This window comes from Sorghum bicolor, chromosome 5 (genome assembly GCF_000003195.3).
Source record: "Sorghum bicolor cultivar BTx623 chromosome 5, Sorghum_bicolor_NCBIv3, whole genome shotgun sequence".
NCBI classification, from domain to species: Eukaryota; Viridiplantae; Streptophyta; class Magnoliopsida; order Poales; family Poaceae; genus Sorghum; species Sorghum bicolor.
In genome coordinates, this window is record NC_012874.2 from 19,168,355 (window position 1) to 19,190,041 (window position 21,687).

Sequence of the window (21,687 nt, forward strand, 5' to 3'; positions counted from 1 at the left end):
ACTAGCTTGTATCTATACTTTTATCTTTTCTTATCTTTTATATTCTTTATTTATTTTCTTTATTCTTACCTTATGGAAAACCAAAATTCTAAATCGATCCATGAGTCTGCAATCCCTTTAGCAACTGACGTTTTACCATGGGAATCATCACAGCCTATCCAAACATCCCAGTATAAGTTAAGTTCTAGGTTGATTGCCATGATTCAAAACCTATCTTTTTCGGGAAAGGAAGACGAAAACCCTTACCTTCATATTAGAGATTTTGTGCAAACATGTGATTGTCTTCGCATTGAAGGCATTTCTGATAAGACTTTACGTTGGAAGCTTTTTTCCTTTTTCTCTAAGGGGAGAAGCTAGACAATGGTACAGTCAGAAGGTAAGTCAACAACAAGGTGAATGGGGAGTTTTACGAGCCAACTTTTGTCTAGATTTCTATTCCCTTGACCGTATAGCCGACCTTAGACTCGAAGTCCTATCTTTTAAACAAAAAGATAATGAAACTTTGGGAAAATCCTGGAAACGTTTTTCTGATCTTTTAGAATCTGGTCCAAACCTTAATCTTGAAGACCCTGTTCTTTTATTTCACTTTTTTCGAGGTCTTCATAGAAATCACAAACAAATGCTACACACAATGTCTAGAGGTTCTTTCTTTCGCATCCCTGCTGATGAAGCAAGAGTGATCCTAGATAGAATCCTAGAAGCTGAGATGGATAATACCCTTCATGATGAAACCTACGAAGCCGAAGTAGACACTCTGCCAAATTCTTCATCTACTTTAGCTATCCCAAGTTCTGAGCCTCAAGAGGAAGAAATTCCACTACCGGACTTCATGCTGGATATAGAATCCGATCTTTTTGCCGATTTTGGAAACATTTCAAACTACCATTCTATTGACAAACCCCAAAACGGCCAATTTAGCATTTATTTACCAAGTGAATATCAATTGAGAGAGCTTATCTCAGTCATGAGTAGCGAATGGTTGGAGGAATCAGAGCTTTCCTCTGATGTGATCCGTTTGGACACACCCTCTATAACTATACGCTGTGCTTATAATTCTGATCGATTTAATGCTCTTTATAATCCTGTTGTGGGGATCAACATTATGTCTGAATCCTTTGCACTTAAACTATTTAAAAATCTTATCTTAACCCCCACAACAAAGGTCATAAAGGAATCTTCGGGATGATTAGTCCCCAGTCTTGGAATTATAAATGTCCTACCTCTTACGGTAGAAGGCTCCATGGTTCATTTGAACTTCTATATCTTTGATACATGGGACTTCGACCTATTGATAGGACAACCTTTTAGAAAACTCCTTTATGAAGGTCATACTGGAAAGCTACACATTTCTTTTGGAAAAACCTTTAAATTCTCAATAATAATTTCACACTCCTTAAACAATAAGGCCGAGTCATATCTTTGGCCTGATCCTATGGAGGAAGTAAAGGCTGCATCTCTAGAGCTTTTAGATGAACCAGACTTAGAAGACGAAACTCCTTTCTTCACAGAAGAAGAAGACGAACCTTCTGAGCCTGAACCCTTAGATGAGTTTGCAGAAACACCTAGACCCCCCATAGAGCTTAAAACTTTACCACCCGGTCTTACCTATGCTTTCCTAAACAATAATCCAGAGTTTCCTGTGATCATTAGCGATAAACTCACTCAGGATCAAACTCTGCGATTAATGACCATTCTTGAGAAACATCACTCAGTATTCGGCTACTCACTTCAAGATCTTACAGGAATCAGTCCTATGATTTGTACCCATCGTATTCCAACAGATCCTTCTGTTACACCCTCTCGAGAACCCCAACATAGACTTAACAACACTATGAGAGAGGTAGTTAAAAAGGAAGTTATAAAGTTGCTGCATGCAGGGATTATATATCCTGTGCCGCACAGTGAGTGGGTGAGCCCAGTCCAAGTTGTGCCCAAAAAGGGAGGCATGACAGTTATTATGAATGAAAAGAACGAGCTAATTCCGCAACGCACCGTCACAGGATGGCAGATGTGCATAGACTATAGAAAACTAAATAAAGCCACGAGAAAGGATCACTTTCCTTTACCTTTTATAGATGAGATGCTAGAGCGGTTAGCAAACCATTCATTCTTTTGTTTCTTAGATGGATATTCAGGGTATCATCAAATCCCGATCCATCCCGATGATCAAAGCAAAACCACTTTTACATGCCCTTATGGAACTTATGCTTACCATAGAATGTCTTTTGGGTTATGTAATGCACCAGCTTCTTTTCAAAGATGCATGATGTCTATATTTTCTGATATGATTGAAGAGATTATGGAAGTTTTCATGGATGATTTCTCTGTTTATGGAAAAACTTTTGATAGTTGTCTTGAAAACTTAGATAAGGTTTTGCAAAGATGTGAAGAAAAGCACTTAATCCTTAATTGGGAAAAATGTCATTTTATGGTTAGGGAAGGAATAGTGTTGGGACACTTAGTGTCTGAAAGAGGAATTGAGGTAGACAAAGCTAAATTGAAGTAATTGAACAACTACCTCCACCTGTGAATATAAAAGGAATTCGAAGCTTTCTTGGCCATGCTGGTTTTTATCGTAGATTCATAAAAGATTTTTCATTCATTGCTAGACCACTTACTCTTTTGCTAGCCAAGGATGCTCCTTTCGAATTTGATGATGCATGTCTAACATCTTTCAATTTATTAAAGAAAGCACTCATCTCTGCACCAATCATTCAACCCCCTGATTGGTTGTTACCTTTTGAAATTGTGTGTGATGCTAGTGATTATGCTGTGGGGGCAGTATTGGGACAAACTAAAGATAAGAAGCATCATGCAATTGCTTATGCCAGTAAAACTTTGACAGGAGCTCAACTTAATTATGCAACCACTGAAAAAGAGCTTCTGGCTGTTGTCTTTGCCATTGATAAATTTAGATCTTATTTAGTTGGAGCTAAAATAATTGTTTACACTGATCATGCTGCACTAAAATATCTGCTCACTAAAAAAGATGCTAAACTTCGCCTGATTAGATGGATTTTATTACTCCAAGAATTTGACTTAGAAATAAAAGATAAAAATGGAGTAGAAAATTCTGTTGCTGATCACCTGTCTAGAATGTATTTTAAGAGTCCACAGGAAACCCCAATCAATGATTCACTCCGGGACGACATGCTCTACGGGATTAACAGGTCTGACCCCTGGTATGCAGATATTGTTAATTTTATAGTTTCAGGGTATGTACCACCAGGAGCAAACAAGAAGAAGCTTATTCAAGAAAGTCGTTCACATATATGGGATGAGCCATACCTCTTTCGAGTATGCTCTGATGGCTTACTCAGGAGATGTGTGACCACTGAGGAAGGATGGAAGATCATCGACAGATGTCATTCATCACCATATGGAGGTCACTATGGAGCATTCCGTACACATTCAAAGATCTGGCAGTGTGGATTCTACTGGCCTACAATGTATGAAGACACGAAGCAATATATCAGGAGATGTGGGCCATGTCAAAGGCACGGAAACATAAATACAAGGGATGCAATGCCACTCACCAACAACCTTTAGATTGAGCTCTTTGATGTCTGGGGAATAGACTACATGGGTCCATTTCCTCCATCAAAGAAGTGTGAGTACATTTTGGTGGCGGTTGACTATGTCTCCAAGTGGGTAGAAGCATTACCTTGCAAGCATGCCGACAACGTCAGTTCAAAGAGGATGTTTGAAGAAATTATATTTCCAAGATTTGGAGTTCCCAGAGTAGTGATAAGTGATGGAGGAGCACACTTCATCGACAAACGCTTCAAGCAATATCTATCAAGACATGGAATCCGTCACAACGTCGCTACCCCCTATCATCCTCAGACAAGTGGCCAAGCAGAGACTTCCAACAAACAAATCAAGAATATTCTTCAGAAGACAGTAAATGAAATGGGAACGGCGTGGAAAGACAAGTTACCCGATGCACTCTGGGCATACCGGACAGCATACAAGACCCCAATTGGAATGTCTCCATACCAATTGGTGTACGGGAAGACTTGCCATCTACCTATTGAACTAGAGTTCAAAGCACACTGGGCCATAAAGAGATGGAATATGGACCTAGATGTTGCTTGAGATTATAGAAGAATGCAACTATCAGAATTGGAAGAATGGCGAGAGAAGGCATATCACAATTCAAAAATCTACAAAGAAAGAGTCAAGAGGTGGCATGACAAGAGAATCAAGAAGAAGGAGTTCACACCCGGAGATAAGGTATTACTTTTTAATTCCATGGTAAAGCTTTTCGGGCATGGAAAACTCCGGAGCAAATGGGAAGGACCATTCAAGGTAATCAATTCATCATCCCACAGAGCTATCACACTTCAAAATAGCAAAGGTACGTTATTCAAGGTAAATGGTCAACGTCTTAAATTATTTTTAGAGCCCAATGAGGAATTTGAAGAAATAGACGTAGTCCATTTTTACCTTCCCATGGAGAATTAGAGCCCGACACTTTTGGTCTGATGGTTTTGGGGCATATATATATTTTTCTAAATAATTTCGCATCTAGAAACGCGCTCGGAAAAGTGGGCCCACAGAGGAGCCAGAGAGAGGGCGGGCGCCCAGGTCAAGTAGGCGGGCGCCCAGCCCCTGTTCCCCCTCGGTCCCGACTTTCTCTGATATGAAAAATGCACTTAGGGTGATCCGAATAATCCCTCGGATGGAAAGTTTCGCACGCACATCGACGGAAGCAACCCGAACAACCCATAGAGTGTAACACCCAAAATTTTGAATTTTAATTAATAGGATTTAATTTGAATTATTTAAGAATTTTAGTGAGCATTTAATGTAGCAAATAAATAATTTTTGTGGAAATTTAAATTTATCATAAGCTTAGTAACATGATTTTGTGCATTCATGCTGAGACATATTTTATTTTGTGTTGATTGAATTTGGTTTGTATTTAATTATCCTCAAAATCCTTTTCGAAAAAAAATAAAAGAAAAAAAAGGGGAAGAAAGCCTCCCTAGAATCTGGCCCAGCTTTCCCTAGCTCGGCCCAGTTCCAGCCGCAGCCAGCAGCAGGCCGAGGCCCAAGAGCGCAAGCGCGCCTCCCCTCCTTTTCTCTTCTGCCGCTGACACCCCGGGCCCACCTGTCGGCGCCCTGTTCTTCTTCTCCACCGTAACAGAACCGGAGACCGAACGAAGAGGGAAATCCCGGTTTCCTCGGTATTCCTTCCCAATCCGCGGGTCATGCCCCTATAAAGCTCTCAAACCAACCCCGAAGCTCTCCTTTCGCATCCAAGTCGCCGAAACCGAGCCCTAGCTACCGTGTCTGCGCGGATTGGATCTCGCCGAGATCGGAGACGACTGCCGCGCGCCGCGAGCCCCGCTCCTTGCCCTTCGGTCCCAACCGAGCACCTCCTTGAACTCGCGGTGAGCTCCTCTACTCCGTGGTGTTTTCCTTTCGCGAAACGGTGCTCGGAATCGAGAAGCCTGTCGTCGCCGGTGAGCTTCCTTCTGGCCAGCAATGGAGCCAACGTTGAAAAATGCGCTTTCTGCCTATTTACAAGATTGCCACTGATTTTGTTTTGCTCATAAAATATTCATTATAACTCTGTTTTTGTCCATTCAAATTTCGTTAGATTCGTATTTCCGAGCTCTACAAGTTAGAATTATTAGTTTACTGTTTTGAAATTTTTTAATTCGGCAGTAGCATTTAATTAATTACTTCTCTATAGGAAATCTTAGAAAATTCATATCTTTCACGTTTTAATTCCGATTTTCGTGAACTTTACGTTTATGTGATCGTAGCGCTGTGTAGAATATTTTGATAAACTTTTATATTTGTTTTACCACTGTTTGGTGTAATGTTCTAATTATACCTTGTTTGCTTTGTGTATGATTGTCTCCATTTGATTGCGTGTTGTTGATTGATGTTTGGGAATAGACGGTGAGGCGTACGTTGGTGATCAAGACCAAGCTTTTGAAGACCAGCGGGCTCAGGAGAGCTTTGAGCAAGGCAAGTATAACTTGGGATCATCCTTGTTACCTATACACAATTAATATAACATTTATCATATGCATGCTATCACCTTGATGACCTTAGCAAAATCATAGATGATTGTTACCCTGAATTCCTTGTTACCTATTTGGATATGCATTTGGGTAGTTCTTGCTAGTGCTTGATTATTAATCCATGATCTTGTAACTTGAATATTTGAATATACAATAAACAATAAAGTAAGCTTTCCAGCAACTTGAATATAAAGGGTGGAAAGAACTCTGGTTTTTGCTGGATTGATCTTGACCCTCCATAAGGACTTATCCCTTGGCAAAAGCTGGGACAACTCGTACAACCATGAGGGCTATATGGCTCTGGCTTTAGCTCAGTATGAAGAACTTTTCTAGCTTGTTAGCGGTTACCCGAAAGGGCGCTAGAGGGGCTGAACCGACACGGGTATAGTGCGAGCCCCTGTCCCTATGTGTATAGGCTGCGCGTCATTGTGCCATTCGGAAGGGGGGTATCTATATCTGCTCGCGAAGGAAACCTTGCGGCCCTAACTTGTTAGACAAACTTTTGAAAGGCTTCATAGTGATCCCTGCCGACCTCCCTTGGAAGGGGGTTAAGAGATTAGCTACCTCAGGCGAAAGGGTAAATCATGACTCATGGGTAAAGATGTACAACCTCTGCAGACTGTTAAATCTGGTATACTAGCCGTGCCCACGGATACGGGCGGCCCAGAAAACTGACGGAATAGATGGACACTGATGAACATGAATAATGATAATAAATGATGGTTTATTATGTTGTTTATATGTGTTATTCTTAATTCTTGTATACAATTGATCATGTGGTTATGGAATTAATTATGCTACCTTGACATTTGCTATCCAATGATTAAACATGCTATCAACTATTAAAAGCTAAATGCAGTCAAACCAGTGTCAGCTATTTGAGCCTCATGAACCCCTGGTTATACTTGTTGAGTACGATATGTGCTCACTCTTGTAATTTCCCAACACCTCAGGATATGATAATGAAGATGACTGGACTGAGGATTATCGCTATGAGTACTAGGTTTGGAGTCAACCAGTCAGCAGTGTCCCTGTGTGGAGCTTCCGTCGAGAGTGTTGTTTACATCGTATTATCATTTTTGTGTAAGACTATGTGATTTATTATGTTCCGCTATGTAATAAACACTGCGATGGTACTTTTGAGATTTGTCTACTTATGTGTGCGACTATTCTTGGGGCACATATGAGACTTTTATGCATCCTATTTTGTTCTTAAAATATGGGTGTGACATAGAGGCATCCTTTTGACCCCTATATAAATAGACCCCTGACCTCAGTTTTCAGACACCAAGCCACCAAGCTTTCTCTCCTTCAATTAGAGCTTAATTAGCTCTACTTCAATTAAAATTTTATTTGTTCCTTGCTACTCCAATGGCCGAGAAGTACCACGATGATTGGGAAGTCGTCCCCTTCAACCTCAACATGGAGCCAGTGGAAGACCCCGATGCCCGTGCTCTCGTCCCGGCCAACACAGAGCGACAACTAGAAGCCATGCCATTACGCCAACGCAGCTCCGCCCAATCCTACCATGCTCAACCAGTTCTCACCGCACCACCACAACCCCTACTCCTCAAAGGACCATCATCCAAGACGAAGACCACTATCAAGGTACCAATCGGTACAAGGATCCTTCCACCTAGACCCAATGAGAGGGTCGTTGGAGTCAAGACCAACCGGAGCGGCGAGATCAGCAGCGTTCGCTACACTACGGAGGAGGAAAGGCCTTACTTTGAAGGGATTAGAGCATCCAAAGTCCGTTTCATCCCTCCAAAGGCAGCCCCGAAGCACTCTCTCAATGCTTTTGAGACACCTCCCAAGCGTCGCAAGACTATAATGGATATTGATGAGGAAGTTCGCAGGCTAGATAGAGTTATCATAGACCTCCAGTCCTCGATTAATTCCCTCACTAGGCAGCTCTCTAACCACAACACCATTATATTAGGCCTTAGGCAGGATCTTGCCAGTGCCAACAAGAAGATCAAGGAATTAGAGCGCCGTTAAGTTATCTAAATTAAACCTTGAGGCAATGCATCTTAGTTATCTATCTTTAAATTCGGTTTAGGTTTACTATTATTATCAGTTTGCTATCAGTCTTTTGTAATGAATAAAGAGTATTACTATTATTATTATGTCTTGTGTGTCTCTACTTTATTTTTGTGCAAGAAAGCAGAAAACAAGTATGGGGGAGATCCCTCGACATGCCAAACACACTCCGACTACACCACTCCATCATTCAGGTACACACTCTGCACACTTTACTTCATACATACATTTATTATGGATTATGCAGATTACTGTTTCCGACATGATAAAATAAAAAGATTAAAATATTTCTAATCATGATTAATCTCAATCTGTGATATTTCCTGAAAACTTGCAATTATTATAAAATCATTTTAAAACCCTGTGTTACTCAAGTCAATATGGAATATGTGATGGTAGAGTATGAGTTTCTTATTCTTGATATCATTGTTGCTTGGAGAATTTATTTCAAAATATTCAAAATTCTAGCTACCATCCTCAGTGTTTTATATGCCTGATAAAAATAAAAATATTAATGATGATTATAAAGCTATCTACTCTGTATTGAGTTTGTTCAAAATGAGTTAGACCCTTGTTGAGAGATTTATCATGCTCCCAAGATCAAGACATTATTTCAGTAAGATTCACTCTTCCGAAGTATTATTGCATTAGAGGCATGGGCTATGCAAAAATAGAGATATTTCGAGGAAATAAAAAGGAGCAAGTGCTCGACAACCTCGCAGAAAAAATGGACAAGTGTCCGGCAGTAGAATTAGGGGTACCTCGGTATCCACTTAAAAAAATGAAATGAAAATGATAGCCCATGGTCCCTCTAATAAGCAATATGCCAGCAAGAGTTGACAAAGATTTTAATTTCCAAAGTCTTTGATCTAAGAGTATGACATTCCCCTCCTCGGATCCCGTTTTGATCAGGCAATAAATGCAAAGTAAGAATGCTTGAGAATTTTTGTAAAAATAAAACAACCTCAGTGAGATATATATATAAAAGATAATGAGTGATCTGAGAGAACCTATGAGGATAAAAAGGTATGCTAACTTTCTTTCAAAAATATAACAAAAACTCCAAGTGACAGGATTGAGAAGAAAGGATCTTTACTCTTAACCATAAACATCCCTGACTATGGTACACAGTGGAATTTTAACACCCTGCAATTATATAAAGAGAATGTTTTAAATGTTTTACCCCAGATATTTTTCTTAACCATCCTTTTCTCGAGGACGAGTAAAAGCCTAAGTATGGGGGTATTTGTTGACGGTTCTTAAGTATCAATTTTAATTATCAAATAAACAAGAGAAAGGACCAATATGCAAACAACACCTAGAATTAGGGTTTGATCTAACAGAATTCCACGAGTTTTGTTGTTTATCTGTTTCTGCAGGGGGTTATCAGGAAATAAGGAAGAAAGACCCACATGTCGGGATTACATAGAGATATCAAGGCACCGCGTAATTTTACATCATCTAGAAGTCTCCAGAAGCCACGAGACCGAAGCGGAGGCAAAACTGGGCTAGGCCCAGGGCGCCCGCCCTGGTAGCCTGGGCGCCCGCCCCCCTGCTGGAGCCAAATCAGGACTCTTTCGTTCGGGATATTCCACCGACCTATTGGATCAAGAAAAACATAGTACCACCTCGGCTATCGACCCAAAAACGCATAGAAGGGGAGGACTATATAAGCAAGGCCCCCCTGGCCCATGGAGAAGACATGAAGAAATTATCATAGAGACTGAGGGGTGCCCTCGAAGGAAAACCTCTTCTCTAATTAATATTTCTTTTTAGGCTTAGCAATCAATGTAAGGTAGAAATAGATCTTCTAGTTTCTACTAGATTGAGAGAGATAGAGTGGAGGTGTAGAGTGGAGGAAGCCCGGCCTGTCGGTGTCTACTCCAAGCTTGTACCTGCGGGATCAAGTTCTCCTAACCCGAAGCTTGCTCCTAGGATTCTTCAGTAATTCGACTTCTAAATTCTAGTAAGTTCTTGTTTTATTGTTCTTATGGTTTATGAGTTTACTTAAATCTCTTCGCGTAGAGTTTAGAGTAATCATTGCTGGCGTAAACGTGGTGTTTAGGCTGGGGTACTCATAGATATTCCCTGACTAGCTGGACCGTGGTAGTAGTGAGGAACGTGACAATTCCGAGCTACCTTTGTAGATCACATCTCGTTAGCAGGAAGGATAGGGTTTATAGGTGCGGATCGAACATCCTTTGTGGAGTCTAGATTCCGTTAGCCTCCCCATTAGAACAGTAGATCATCCTTACCAAGGTTAGAAGGAGACTACGGTTGCAGTCTTCTCTATTTATCACTCACATCGAAAGACATTCTTTGTGCCTAAAGGGATAGTTGCAATAGATTTGGTTAGTCAGATGCACCCTTTCTCCCAGTGGTAAAAATATAAATACGATAACTCTGGATAATCTCCCGGGTGAAATGCTCACCGATATCCGTGCGCTTGCGGATCATTTCCTTATTGCGTTACCAAATATCAACAGCGCCCACCCTAGCCTGAGAGTCAATGAGGCTCTGCCTCACGGATCATGCTCCACCGGCCTAAGGGATTAAGGAAAACCATGCGATTAAGGTCGGTTTGATCCGACAGCCCATATTCATTTGGAGGGACTATATAAGCAGGCCCCCTGGCCCCTGGAGGAGACACCTTTGAAACCCTAATTCATTCATCTATCTCGGGAGAAGAAGTCTCTGATCAAGCCCTAGAGCCACCACATCAACTTGATCTCTAGTTTAGCATAGCTACATAGGATTAGAACTAGAAGGAGTCAATCTTCGATTGGTTTCCGGATCTGTCAAGAGGATTCTTGGTAATTCCTCTACTGTTCTTCATTTGTTCATCATTGTTCTTCAATATTATGAATATGACTTTGTTCTACTTCAATATATTGATTATGACTTTGCTCTACTTGTTTATATTTGCAATTATATCATTCTTAGTTTATCATAGTTATATGCTTGGCTTAGTTAGATTGGAATTATATACATGTTTAGGATCGTATAGCGTTTATCCATGTGTACAGTGGGTAAATGATAAGTGTTGTGTAGGCGTGGTGCCTATACCGTATTTATCCGCGATTGTACCCTATATGCCGGATCATGGGGTAGTTCGTGGTAGTGACAGCTCCATTGATTCTTATATAGTCCCCCCTCTCGTGTATAAGGCAGGCAGAACAACATTATTACAGGGAAGTGATTGCTATGTTTCTCATCTTCCTTGATAATATCACTATGCATGGGCGTAGTCGTGTCTCGCAATGATTGCCAAATATAATTGCACTAACTATGATATGCTAGACTTTATAGTTAAGAATAACTTAGGAAATATTCTTGTAGTTCATCCTAATTCCATGCTAATGACTTGCTAGAATATCTGTTGAGGTGCTTATCATTATTATATGTGGCTAGTTATGCTGATCAGATTAATTATCTTTGTCACCATTCATACTTTATCTATCTTTTATGTGACATTTATCCCTGTATGAAAGAGATAGATAAATGCTCTCTATTATACATGCAATGATAGATACTCAATTCCATATTCCATTCCATAATCAACATTGATGATTAGCAATCCCTTCCCAGTGGTAAAAATATAAATAACGATACCTGGAATACTTCCCGGTTAAAATGCTACATCAGAATTAATCTGTGCGCTTGCAGATCTCATTTATTATTCATTCAGAAGAGCAATAGCATATTTCAATACCGCGTCTCTCATGTCATGCTGGGGATGACAACTTAGCTTAAGTGGCATGAGGGATAGGTTCGGCATTTTTGGTGCCATTATCAGAATTAGAAAACTAAGTCTACTTTTGGTAATGACGTTAAGAATGCCCAACAATGGGATGAAGAACCGCTACCTCAGCTACCCCTGAAATACATCTCTGACTGAATGGCATAGGAGATGGTTTTATATCAAGGAAGAACTAGGCATCGCCACATTCTACGACGTCGGCTATGTTCCTGAGAAGAGGGTCAGCTGGACAGACCGACCAGAGTACACTGGCCAGGTGGAAGAGTTGATGAGACTGATCGACTGGTCACGCTTGGATGGGCCTGGCATGGTCAGCCACTTCCTCAGACGATGAGTTATGCCATGCCAGAGGAGGGTGCACTCGGCGTACGAGTGCCACGGAAGCCAAGACTCGACCAAGATGCACCGGGACAACCTTGAGAAATTAGAGATCCAGCGAAGGATCAACAAGCTGTTCAACGTTGCGGACAACATCTTCATGCGAAGCGACAATCGTATGCACGCTTATAAGTTGGGTCGACCAGCTCCCATGGTAAAAAATGACTTCACCCAACTAGCGTTTTTGTAAACTGTCATTCCCTTCCTCTGACATCTTATCACCTTCGTCTTGCAGATCGGAGACATTGACCGAGCCTCAAGAACCCGAGCACGAAGCGTCGACGACTCCTCTGAGTTGTTGACGACAACGACGAAGAAGAGGATGCGGCCCCAACCCTGGTCCGCAAGCCGTGTAGCCGCCCAGACGTGGTCCCGGCAAAGGGTGGACGGGCCGCCGAAGATCCGCCCACTGAGCACGCCCCTGCTGAGCAGACGTGCCCGGACATGGCAGAAACAGTGGCGGCGGCTGGCCGCGCTAGGCGGAGAGTCTTCTCGATGTCGCACAGGAGCTCCAATCTGTAAGTAAAGAGAAAAACAACTACATTTTTCATGATGTTAGAATTCTAGTACTTTATAATCTGATGGAACTTGAAGTGCCGCTTTGGGCATTGACCCCAGCACTGTTTTGGGCTCTGGGCCATTTGAGCCGACCACCATGGGGCAGACCACCGCGGGCCAAACTGCCTTAGAGCAGCCGACTGCTGAACCTGCAACTGCCCCGACCATTAAAGAAGTCGCCGCGGACGCCCCAACCTAGGAGGAGACCAATGCAGCTGTCCCGACGAGGGAGGAGGGCACCGCAACCACTCCCCCACCGAGTAGTGGAGCGGGAGAGGAAATCAAAGCTCCATCCCCTGCTCAGGTGGAGGACCCGTCCATCGGAGCTAGAGCACCGGAGGGCACACCCGACCTTGGGAAGAGGCCAATGACGTCCTCGGCCATGGTGGGGAGGGGCACCCAGGGCGAGGAGACCCAAGCGGGCTCCAACAATGAAGTGGAAGAGATCCAGGGGTGCCCCCACAATGGGCGCCAACATATTTATGTCTAGCGTCAGTGTGGGGACCACTGGGCTGGCCACGAAGAGATCGCCGAAGTCGAAGAGGCGGAGAGAGTGGAACGGGCCGCCAAGCGGCTTGTCAACGAAGTTAAGGTAAGTGACCTTCCAACTAAAAAATAGATAGTTTTATCGCAACATTGTCACAGGTTTATGTGTGTTTGTAATCTGCAGGACGCAATGAAGATGTCGAAATATCGTAAAAGATGTTTTGACCAGATTGAAGGGATCATGGCCAAGAACAAGGCCTTGACTGGGGAGGTGGACCGTCTTTAGCTAGAGGCTGAGAAGGATGCCAAGGAGAAGGCTGCTCAAGAGGAGCGAATGTTGGACCTGTCTCGGCGACTAGCCGACAAGGACCGCGAGAAAAGGGGTAAGGCTGGGTATTGGCGTCAGTCATGATGCACTGTGTTTTTTGTTCTTGTTGATATAACAATTGCTACTGTAGGTCTGGAGGAAGAAATGGAGCGCATCTGGAAGGAGAGGGACCAGCTCGACCAGGAGCGCGCTTGCATACTGGAGAGTGAGCGGAAGGCTGGAGAAGAGCTGAAGGCAAGGAACCGAGAGCTGACTGGTAAGATCGGGCTTGTTGAGCTGAGTGAAAACTCTTTTATTTTGGTGGCCCGTTATTGACTTCCCTTATTTTGTTCTTGTCATAGTGTTGAAAGCTAACACGAAGAAACACCTCGAGGACCCGGTGAAAGACCGGGACCCATGGAAGAACCGGTGCCTTCAGATCTGGAAGGGTGTAGCCCCGGTGCTAGACCTTATTAGTCCGGAGCTCCCCAAAGACCAGCCCCGCGCACAGATTCAAAGCCCAGTTGAGAAAGCGTAGCGCGTGTGGGGTTGGCTTCAATAGTTCGTCAAAGACGTAGGGGAGTACGCCGTGTAACACTCCTAGTGTTAGCTTGCATGTTAACCATGAGCATTGCATCAACATAAGCATCATCATGCTCATTCATAAGCATCCATCATGATCACATGTCATCCCATGTATACCATGCGTGGTGCCTATACCGTATTTATCCGCGATTGTACCCTATATGCCGGATCATGGGGTAGTTCGTGGTAGTGACAGCTCCATTGATTCTTATATAGTCCCCCCTCTCGTGTATAAGGCAGGCAGAACAACATTATTATAGGGAAGTGATTGCTATGTTTCTCATCTTCCTTGATAATATCACTATGCATGGGCGTAGTCGTGTCTCGCAATGATTGCCAAGTATAATTGCACTAACTATGATATGCTAGACTTTATAGTTAAGAATAACTTAGGAAATATTCTTGTAGTTCATCCTAATTCCATGCTAATGACTTGCTAGAATATCTGTTGGGGTGCTTATCATTATTATATGTGGCTAGTTATGCTGATCAGATTAATTATCTTTGTCACCATTCATACTTTATCTATCTTTTATGTGACATTTATCCCTGTATGAAAGAGATAGATAAATGCTCTCTATTATACATGCAATGATAGATACTCAATTCCATATTCCATTCCATAATCAACATTGATGATTAGCAATCCCTTCCCAGTGGTAAAAATATAAATAACGATACCTGGAATACTTCCCGGTTAAAATGCTACATCAGAATTAATCTGTGCGCTTGCAGATCTCATTTATTATTCATTCAGAAGAGCAATAGCATATTTCAATACCGCGTCTCTCATGTCATGCTGGGGATGACAACTTGGCTTAAGTGGCATGAGGGATAGGTTCGGCATTTTTGGTGCCATTATCAGAATTAGAAAACTAAGTCTACTTTTGGTAATGACGTTAAGAATGCCCAACAATGGGATGAAGAACCGCTACCTCAGCTACCCCTGAAATACATCTCAGACTGAATGGCATAGGAGATGGTTTTATATCAAGGAAGAACTAGGCATCGCCACATTCTACGACGTCGGCTATGTTCCTGAGAAGAGGGTCAGCTGGACAGACCGACCAGAGTACACTGGCCAGGTGGAAGAGTTGATGAGACTGATCGACTGGTCACGCTTGGATGGGCCTGGCATGGTCAGCCACTTCCTCAGACGAGGAGTTATGCCATGCCAGAGGAGGGTGCACTCGGCGTACGAGTGCCACGGAAGCCAAGACTCGACCAAGATGCACCGGGACAACCTTGAGAAATTAGAGATCCAGCGAAGGATCAACAAGCTGTTCAACGTTGCGGACAACATCTTCATGCGAAGCGACAATCGTATGCACGCTTATAAGTTGGGTCAACCAGCTCCCAAGGTAAAAAATGACTTCACCCAACTAGCGTTTTTGTAAACTGTCATTCCCTTCCTCTGACATCTTATCACCTTCGTCTTGCAGATCGGAGACATTGACCGAGCCTCAAGAACCCGAGCACCGAAGCGTCGACGACTCCTCTGAGTTGTTGATGACAACGACGAAGAAGAGGATGCGGCCCCAACCCTGGTCCGCAAGCCGTGTAGCCGCCCAGACGTGGTCCCGGCAAAGGGTGGACGGGCCGCCGAAGATCCGCCCACTGAGCACGCCCCTGCTGAGCAGACGTGCCCGGACATGGTAGAAACAGTGGCGGCGGCTGGCCGCGCTAGGCGGAGAGTCTTCTCGATGTCGCACAGGAGCTCCAATCTGTAAGTAAAGAGAAAAACAACTACATTTTTCATGATGTTAGAATTCTAGTACTTTATAATCTGATGGAACTTGAAGTGCCGCTTTGGGCATTGACCCCAGCACTGTTTTGGGCTCTGGGCCATTTGAGCCGACCACCATGGGGCAGACCACCGCGGGCCAAACTGCCTTAGAGCAGCCGACTGCTGAACCTGCAACTGCCCCGACCATTAAAGAAGTCGCCGCGGACGCCCCAACCTAGGAGGAGACCAATGCAGCTGTCCCGACCAGGGAGGAGGGCACCGCAGCCACTCCCCCACCGAGTAGTGGAGCGGGAGAGGAAATCAAAGCTCCATCCCCTGCTCAGGTGGAGGACCCGTCCATCGAAGCTAGAGCACCGGAGGGCACACCCGACCTTGGGAAGAGGCCAATGACGTCCTCGGCCATGGTGGGGAGGGGCACCCAGGGCGAGGAGACCCAAGCCGGGCTCCAACAATGAAGTGGAAGAGATCCAGGGGTGCCCCCACAATGGGCGCCAACATATTTATGTCTAGCGTCAGTGTGGGGACCACTGGGCTGGCCACGAAGAGATCGCCGAAGTCGAAGAGGCGGAGAGAGTGGAACGGGCCGCCAAGCGGCTTGTCAACGAAGTTAAGGTAAGTGACCTTCCAACTAAAAAATAGATAGTTTTATCGCAACATTGTCACAGGTTTATGTGTGTTTGTAATCTGCAGGACGCAATGAAGATGTCGAAATATCGTAAAAGATGTTTCGACCAGATTGAAGGGATCATGGCCAAGAACAAGGCCTTGACTGGGGAGGTGGACCGTCTTCAGCTAGAGGCTGAGAAGGAGGCCAAGGAGAAGGCTGCTCAAGAGGAGCGAATGTTGGACCTGTCTCGGCGACTAGCCGACAAGGACCGCGAGAAAAGGGGTAAGGCTGGGTATTGGCGTCAGTCATGATGCACTGTGTTTTTTGTTCTTGTTGATATAACAATTGCTGCTGTAGGTCTGGAGGAAGAAATGGAGCGCATCTGGAAGGAGAGGGACCAGCTCGACCAGGAGCGCGCTTGCATACTGGAGAGTGAGCGGAAGGCTGGAGAAGAGCTGAAGGCAAGGAACCGAGAGCTGACTGGTAAGATCGGGCTTGTTGAGCTGAGTGAAAACTCTTTTATTTTGGTGGCCCGTTATTGACTTCCCTTGTTTTGTCCTTGTCATAGTGTTGAAAGCTAACACGAAGAAACACCTCGAGGACCCGGTGAAAGACCGGGACCCATGGAAGAACCGGTGCCTTCAGATCTGGAAGGGTGTAGCCCCGGTGCTAGACCTTATTAGTCCGGAGCTCCCCAAAGACCAGCCCCGCGCACAGATTCAAAGCCCAGTTGAGAAAGCGTAGCGCGTGTGGGGTTGGCTTCAATAGTTCGTCAAAGACGTAGGGGAGTACGCCGTGTAACACTCCTAGTGTTAGCTTGCATGTTAACCATGAGCATTGCATCAACATAAGCATCATCATGCTCATTCATAAGCATCCATCATGATCACATGTCATCCCATGTATACCATGCGTGGTGCCTATACCGTATTTATCCGCGATTGTACCCTATATGCCGGATCATGGGGTAGTTCGTGGTAGTGACAGCTCCATTGATTCTTATATAGTCCCCCCTCTCGTGTATAAGGCAGGCAGAACAACATTATTATAGGGAAGTGATTGCTATGTTTCTCATCTTCCTTGATAATATCACTATGCATGGGCGTAGTCGTGTCTCGCAATGATTGCCAAGTATAATTGCACTAACTATGATATGCTAGACTTTATAGTTAAGAATAACTTAGGAAATATTCTTGTAGTTCATCCTAATTCCATGCTAATGACTTGCTAGAATATCTGTTGAGGTGCTTATCATTATTATATGTGGCTAGTTATGCTGATCAGATTAATTATCTTTGTCACCATTCATACTTTATCCATCTTTTATGTGACATTTATCCCTGTATGAAAGAGATAGATAAATGCTCTCTATTATACATGCAATGATAGATACTCAATTCCATATTCCATTCCATAATCAACATTGATGATTAGCAATCCCTTCCCAGTGGTAAAAATATAAATAACGATACCTGGAATACTTCCCGGTTAAAATGCTACATCAGAATTAATCTATGCGCTTGCAGATCTCATTTATTATTCATTCAGAAGAGCAATTGCATATTTCAATACCGCGTCTCTCATGTCATGCTGGGGATGACAACTTGGCTTAAGTGGCATGAGGGATAGGTTCGGCATTTTTGGTGCCATTATCAGAATTAGAAAACTAAGTCTACTTTTGGTAATGACGTTAAGAATGCCCAACAATGGGATGAAGAACCGCTACCTCAGCTACCCCTGAAATACATCTCTGACTGAATGGCATAGGAGATGGTTTTATATCAAGGAAGAACTAGGCATCGCCACATTCTACGACGTCGGCTATGTTGCTGAGAAGAGGGTCAGCTGGACAGACCGACCAAAGTACACTGGCCAGGTGGAAGAGTTGATGAGACTGATCGACTGGTCACGCTTGGATGGGCCTGGCATGGTCATCCACTTCCTCAGATGACGAGTTATGCCACGCCAGAGGAGGGTGCACTCGGCGTACGAGTGCCACGGAAGCCAAGACTTGACCAAGATGCACCGGGACAACCTTGAGAAATTAGAGATCCAGCGAAGGATCAACAAGCTGTTCAACGTTGCGGACAACATCTTTATGCGAAGCGACAATCGTATGCACGCTTATAAGTTGGGTCGACCAGCTCCCAAGGTAAAAAATGACTTCACCCAACTAGCGTTTTTGTAAACTGTCATTCCCTTCCTCTGACATCTTATCACCTTCGTCTTGCAGATTGGAGACATTGACCGAGCCTCAAGAACCCGAGCACCGAAGCGTCGATGACTCCTCTGAGTTGTTGACGACAACGACGAAGAAGAGGATGCGGCCCCAACCCTGGTCCGCAAGCCGTGTAGCCGCCCAGACGTGGTCCCGGCAAAGGGTGGACGGGCCGCCGAAGATCCGCCCACTGAGCACGCCCTTGCTGAGCAGACGTGCTCGGACATGGTAGAAACAGTGGCGGCGGCTGGCCGCGCTAGGCGGAGAGTCTTCTCGATGTCGCACAGGAGCTCCAATCTGTAAGTAAAGAGAAAAACAACTACATTTTTCATGATGTTAGAATTCTAGTACTTTATAATCTGATGGAACTTGAAGTGCCGCTTTGGGCATTGACCCCAGCACTGTTTTGGGCTCTGGGCTATTTGAGCCGACCACCATGGGGCAGACCACCGCGGGCCGAACTGCCTTAGAGCAGCCGACTGCTGAACCTGCAACTGCCCCGACCATTAAAGAAGTCGCCGCGGACGCCCCAACCTAGGAGGAGACCAATGCAGCTGTCCTGACCAGGGAGGAGGGCACCGCAGCCACTCCCCCACCGAGTAGTGGAGCGGGAGAGGAAATCAAAGCTCCATCCGCTGCTCAGGTGGAGGACCCGTCCATCGGAGCTAGAGCACCGGAGGGCAGACCCGACCTTGGGAAAAGGCCAATGACATCCTCGGCTATGGTGGGGAGGGGCACCCAGGGCGAGGAGACCCAAGCGGGCTCCAACAATGAAGTGGAAGAGATCCAGGGGTGCCCCCACAATGGGCGCCAACATATTTATGTCTAGCGTCAGTGTGGGGACCACTAGGCTGGCCACGAAGAGATCGCCGAAGTCGAAGAGGCGGAGAGAGTGGAACGGGCCGCCAAGCGGCTTGTCAACGAAGTTAAGGTAAGTGACCTTCCAACTAAAAAATAGATAGTTTTATCGCAACATTGTCACACGTTTATGTGTGTTTGTAATCTGCAGGACGCAATGAAGATGTCGAAATGTCGTAAAAGATGTTTCGACCAGATTGAAGGGATCATGGCCAAGAACAAGGCCTTGACTGGGGAGGTGGACCGTCTTCAGCTAGAGGCTGAGAAGGAGGCCAAGGAGAAGGCTGCTCAAGAGGAGCGAATGTTGGACCTGTCTCGGCGACTAGCCGACAAGGACCGCGAGAAAAGGGGTAAGGCTGGGTATTGGCGTCAGTCATGATGCACTGTGTTTTTTGTTCTTGTTGATATAACAATTGCTGCTGTAGGTCTGGAGGAAGAAATGGAGCGCATCTGGAAGGAGAGGGACCAGCTCGACCAGGAGCGCGCTTGCATACTGGAGAGTGAGCGGAAGGCTGGAGAAGAGCTGAAGGCAAGGAACCGAGAGCTGACTGGTAAGATCGGGCTTGTTGAGCTGAGTGAAAACTCTTTTATTTTGGTGGCCCGTTATTGACTTCCCTTGTTTTGTCCTTGTCATAGTGTTGAAAGCTAACACGAAGAAACACCTCGAGGACCCGGTGAAAGACCGGGACCCATGGAAGAACCGGTGCCTTCAGATCTGGAAGGGTGTAGCCCCGGTGCTAGACCTTATTAGTCCGGAGCTCCCCAAAGACCAGCCCCGCGCACAGATTCAAAGCCCAGTTGAGAAAGCGTAGCGCGTGTGGGGTTGGCTTCAATAGTTCGTCAAAGACGTAGGGTTGTTTGGAGCTTTGTAGTTTGAATCCTAGGCCGAATTAGACTTGGATCCTGTAAGCAAACTTACAGATCTCTTGTAGCTCTAACCAAAGGAACAAGTTTGAGCCAAATCCATCGAGTGAGTCACGAGTAAAACGTTGGCAAATATCGAGCTTCAGTCACTGGCCATGGCGACTGAATCGCTCGATTCAGTTTGGACAGAAACCGTCCGCCGCCGCGTGTCCGGCCACATGTCAGCCGTACGTCGACGGCGACCCCGCCTGTCAGCCCCGACGTCGTCCACAAGACGCCACGCACCGAGTGGATGCCCCAGACGCACCCTCCACTCGCTCAGTGCCTCCCATTTCGCTCCGCCGTCGCCTCGGTGAGCTCCGCCGCGTTTCGGCGAGCTTCTCGGGCCGTTCCACCGCGCCTCCGGCCAAGCCAACCCGCCCAGAGCTCCGCCTCGACGTCCTCTACCTCGACGTCCACTCCATTTCCTTAGCCGAGCACCGGTGAGGTCGCATTGCCAACTCCGCCGCGAGCTCCACCTCGCCGGAGTTCACAGAGATCACCGGCAACGTGTCCAGACCTCTCTGGTTCACCTCTGGCCGTGATTCTTCTTCCTATAGCTTCCCCTTGAGCCGCTCTTGCTCGTCCTCAACCTCTACCGCGTCGCCGATGCCTAGATTCGCCGGCGTAACGCCGCGCAGCGCCGCCGCTCCGCCATTCCCGACGGCGAGCACCCTAGAGTCCAGTAGAGCGCGGGTAAAGTAGGTCAACAGAGTCGCCTTGGAGAGAGGAACACGTAGATGCCCTTGGATCCGGCTGAGACCTCGTCGTCGCTGAGCTTCGCCAGCGACGAGCCTCTCCCCTGTCACTGTCTCACTGACGCGCGGGTCCCGGGTGTCAGCCTCTCCTCTCTCACCCCTCTGGTTCACTGTTTTGCAGAGCCTGTGCTGTTTTTGAAAAATTCATATCTGGAGTTTTAGAGATCCAAATGAAGTGATTCCAATTTTGCTAGGTTTCATTAGGTGTCTAGTTTTTAATAAAAATATGAAACATGCCATGTTTTTGCAGAAATAAATAGATATAAATTAATCTTGGATTTTTAGTGGGTAATTATATCTTGAAATCTATTGATCTGCTGGTCATACAAATTTAGGGTGTTGTTACTTATGTTATTAGTACTCTCTGATAAATTTATCATGATTTTTGGAAGCCTGGTTGGGAAGTTAAAAATAGTTCTTGCTTAAATAGGAGTTTCT

General features: G+C 45.1%; 1 protein-coding gene across 1 annotated transcript; it reads left to right on the top strand.

Annotated features, from left to right (window-relative positions):
- On the top strand, nucleotides 13,148-20,400 carry LOC110435894 (GRIP1-associated protein 1-like). The gene is made up of 15 exons (XM_021461993.1): nucleotides 13,148-13,165; nucleotides 13,277-13,372; nucleotides 13,451-13,544; nucleotides 13,725-13,850; nucleotides 13,936-14,002; nucleotides 15,135-15,519; nucleotides 16,422-16,517; nucleotides 16,596-16,794; nucleotides 16,870-16,995; nucleotides 17,081-17,147; nucleotides 18,280-18,352; nucleotides 19,581-19,661; nucleotides 19,740-19,938; nucleotides 20,014-20,139; nucleotides 20,225-20,400. The coding sequence occupies exons 1-15, from the start codon at nucleotides 13,148-13,150 to the stop codon at nucleotides 20,398-20,400; spliced, it is 1,929 nt and encodes a 642-aa protein (XP_021317668.1).

Excerpts from the sequence above, each read along its gene's own strand:
- LOC110435894 (XM_021461993.1), top strand. Across the intron at positions 15,520-16,421 it reads TGGGTCAACCAGCTCCCAAG|TGTGGGGACCACTGGGCTGG; the intron begins GTAAAAAATGAC and ends GTCTAGCGTCAG. Across the intron at positions 19,662-19,739 it reads GGCTTGTCAACGAAGTTAAG|GACGCAATGAAGATGTCGAA; the intron begins GTAAGTGACCTT and ends TGTAATCTGCAG.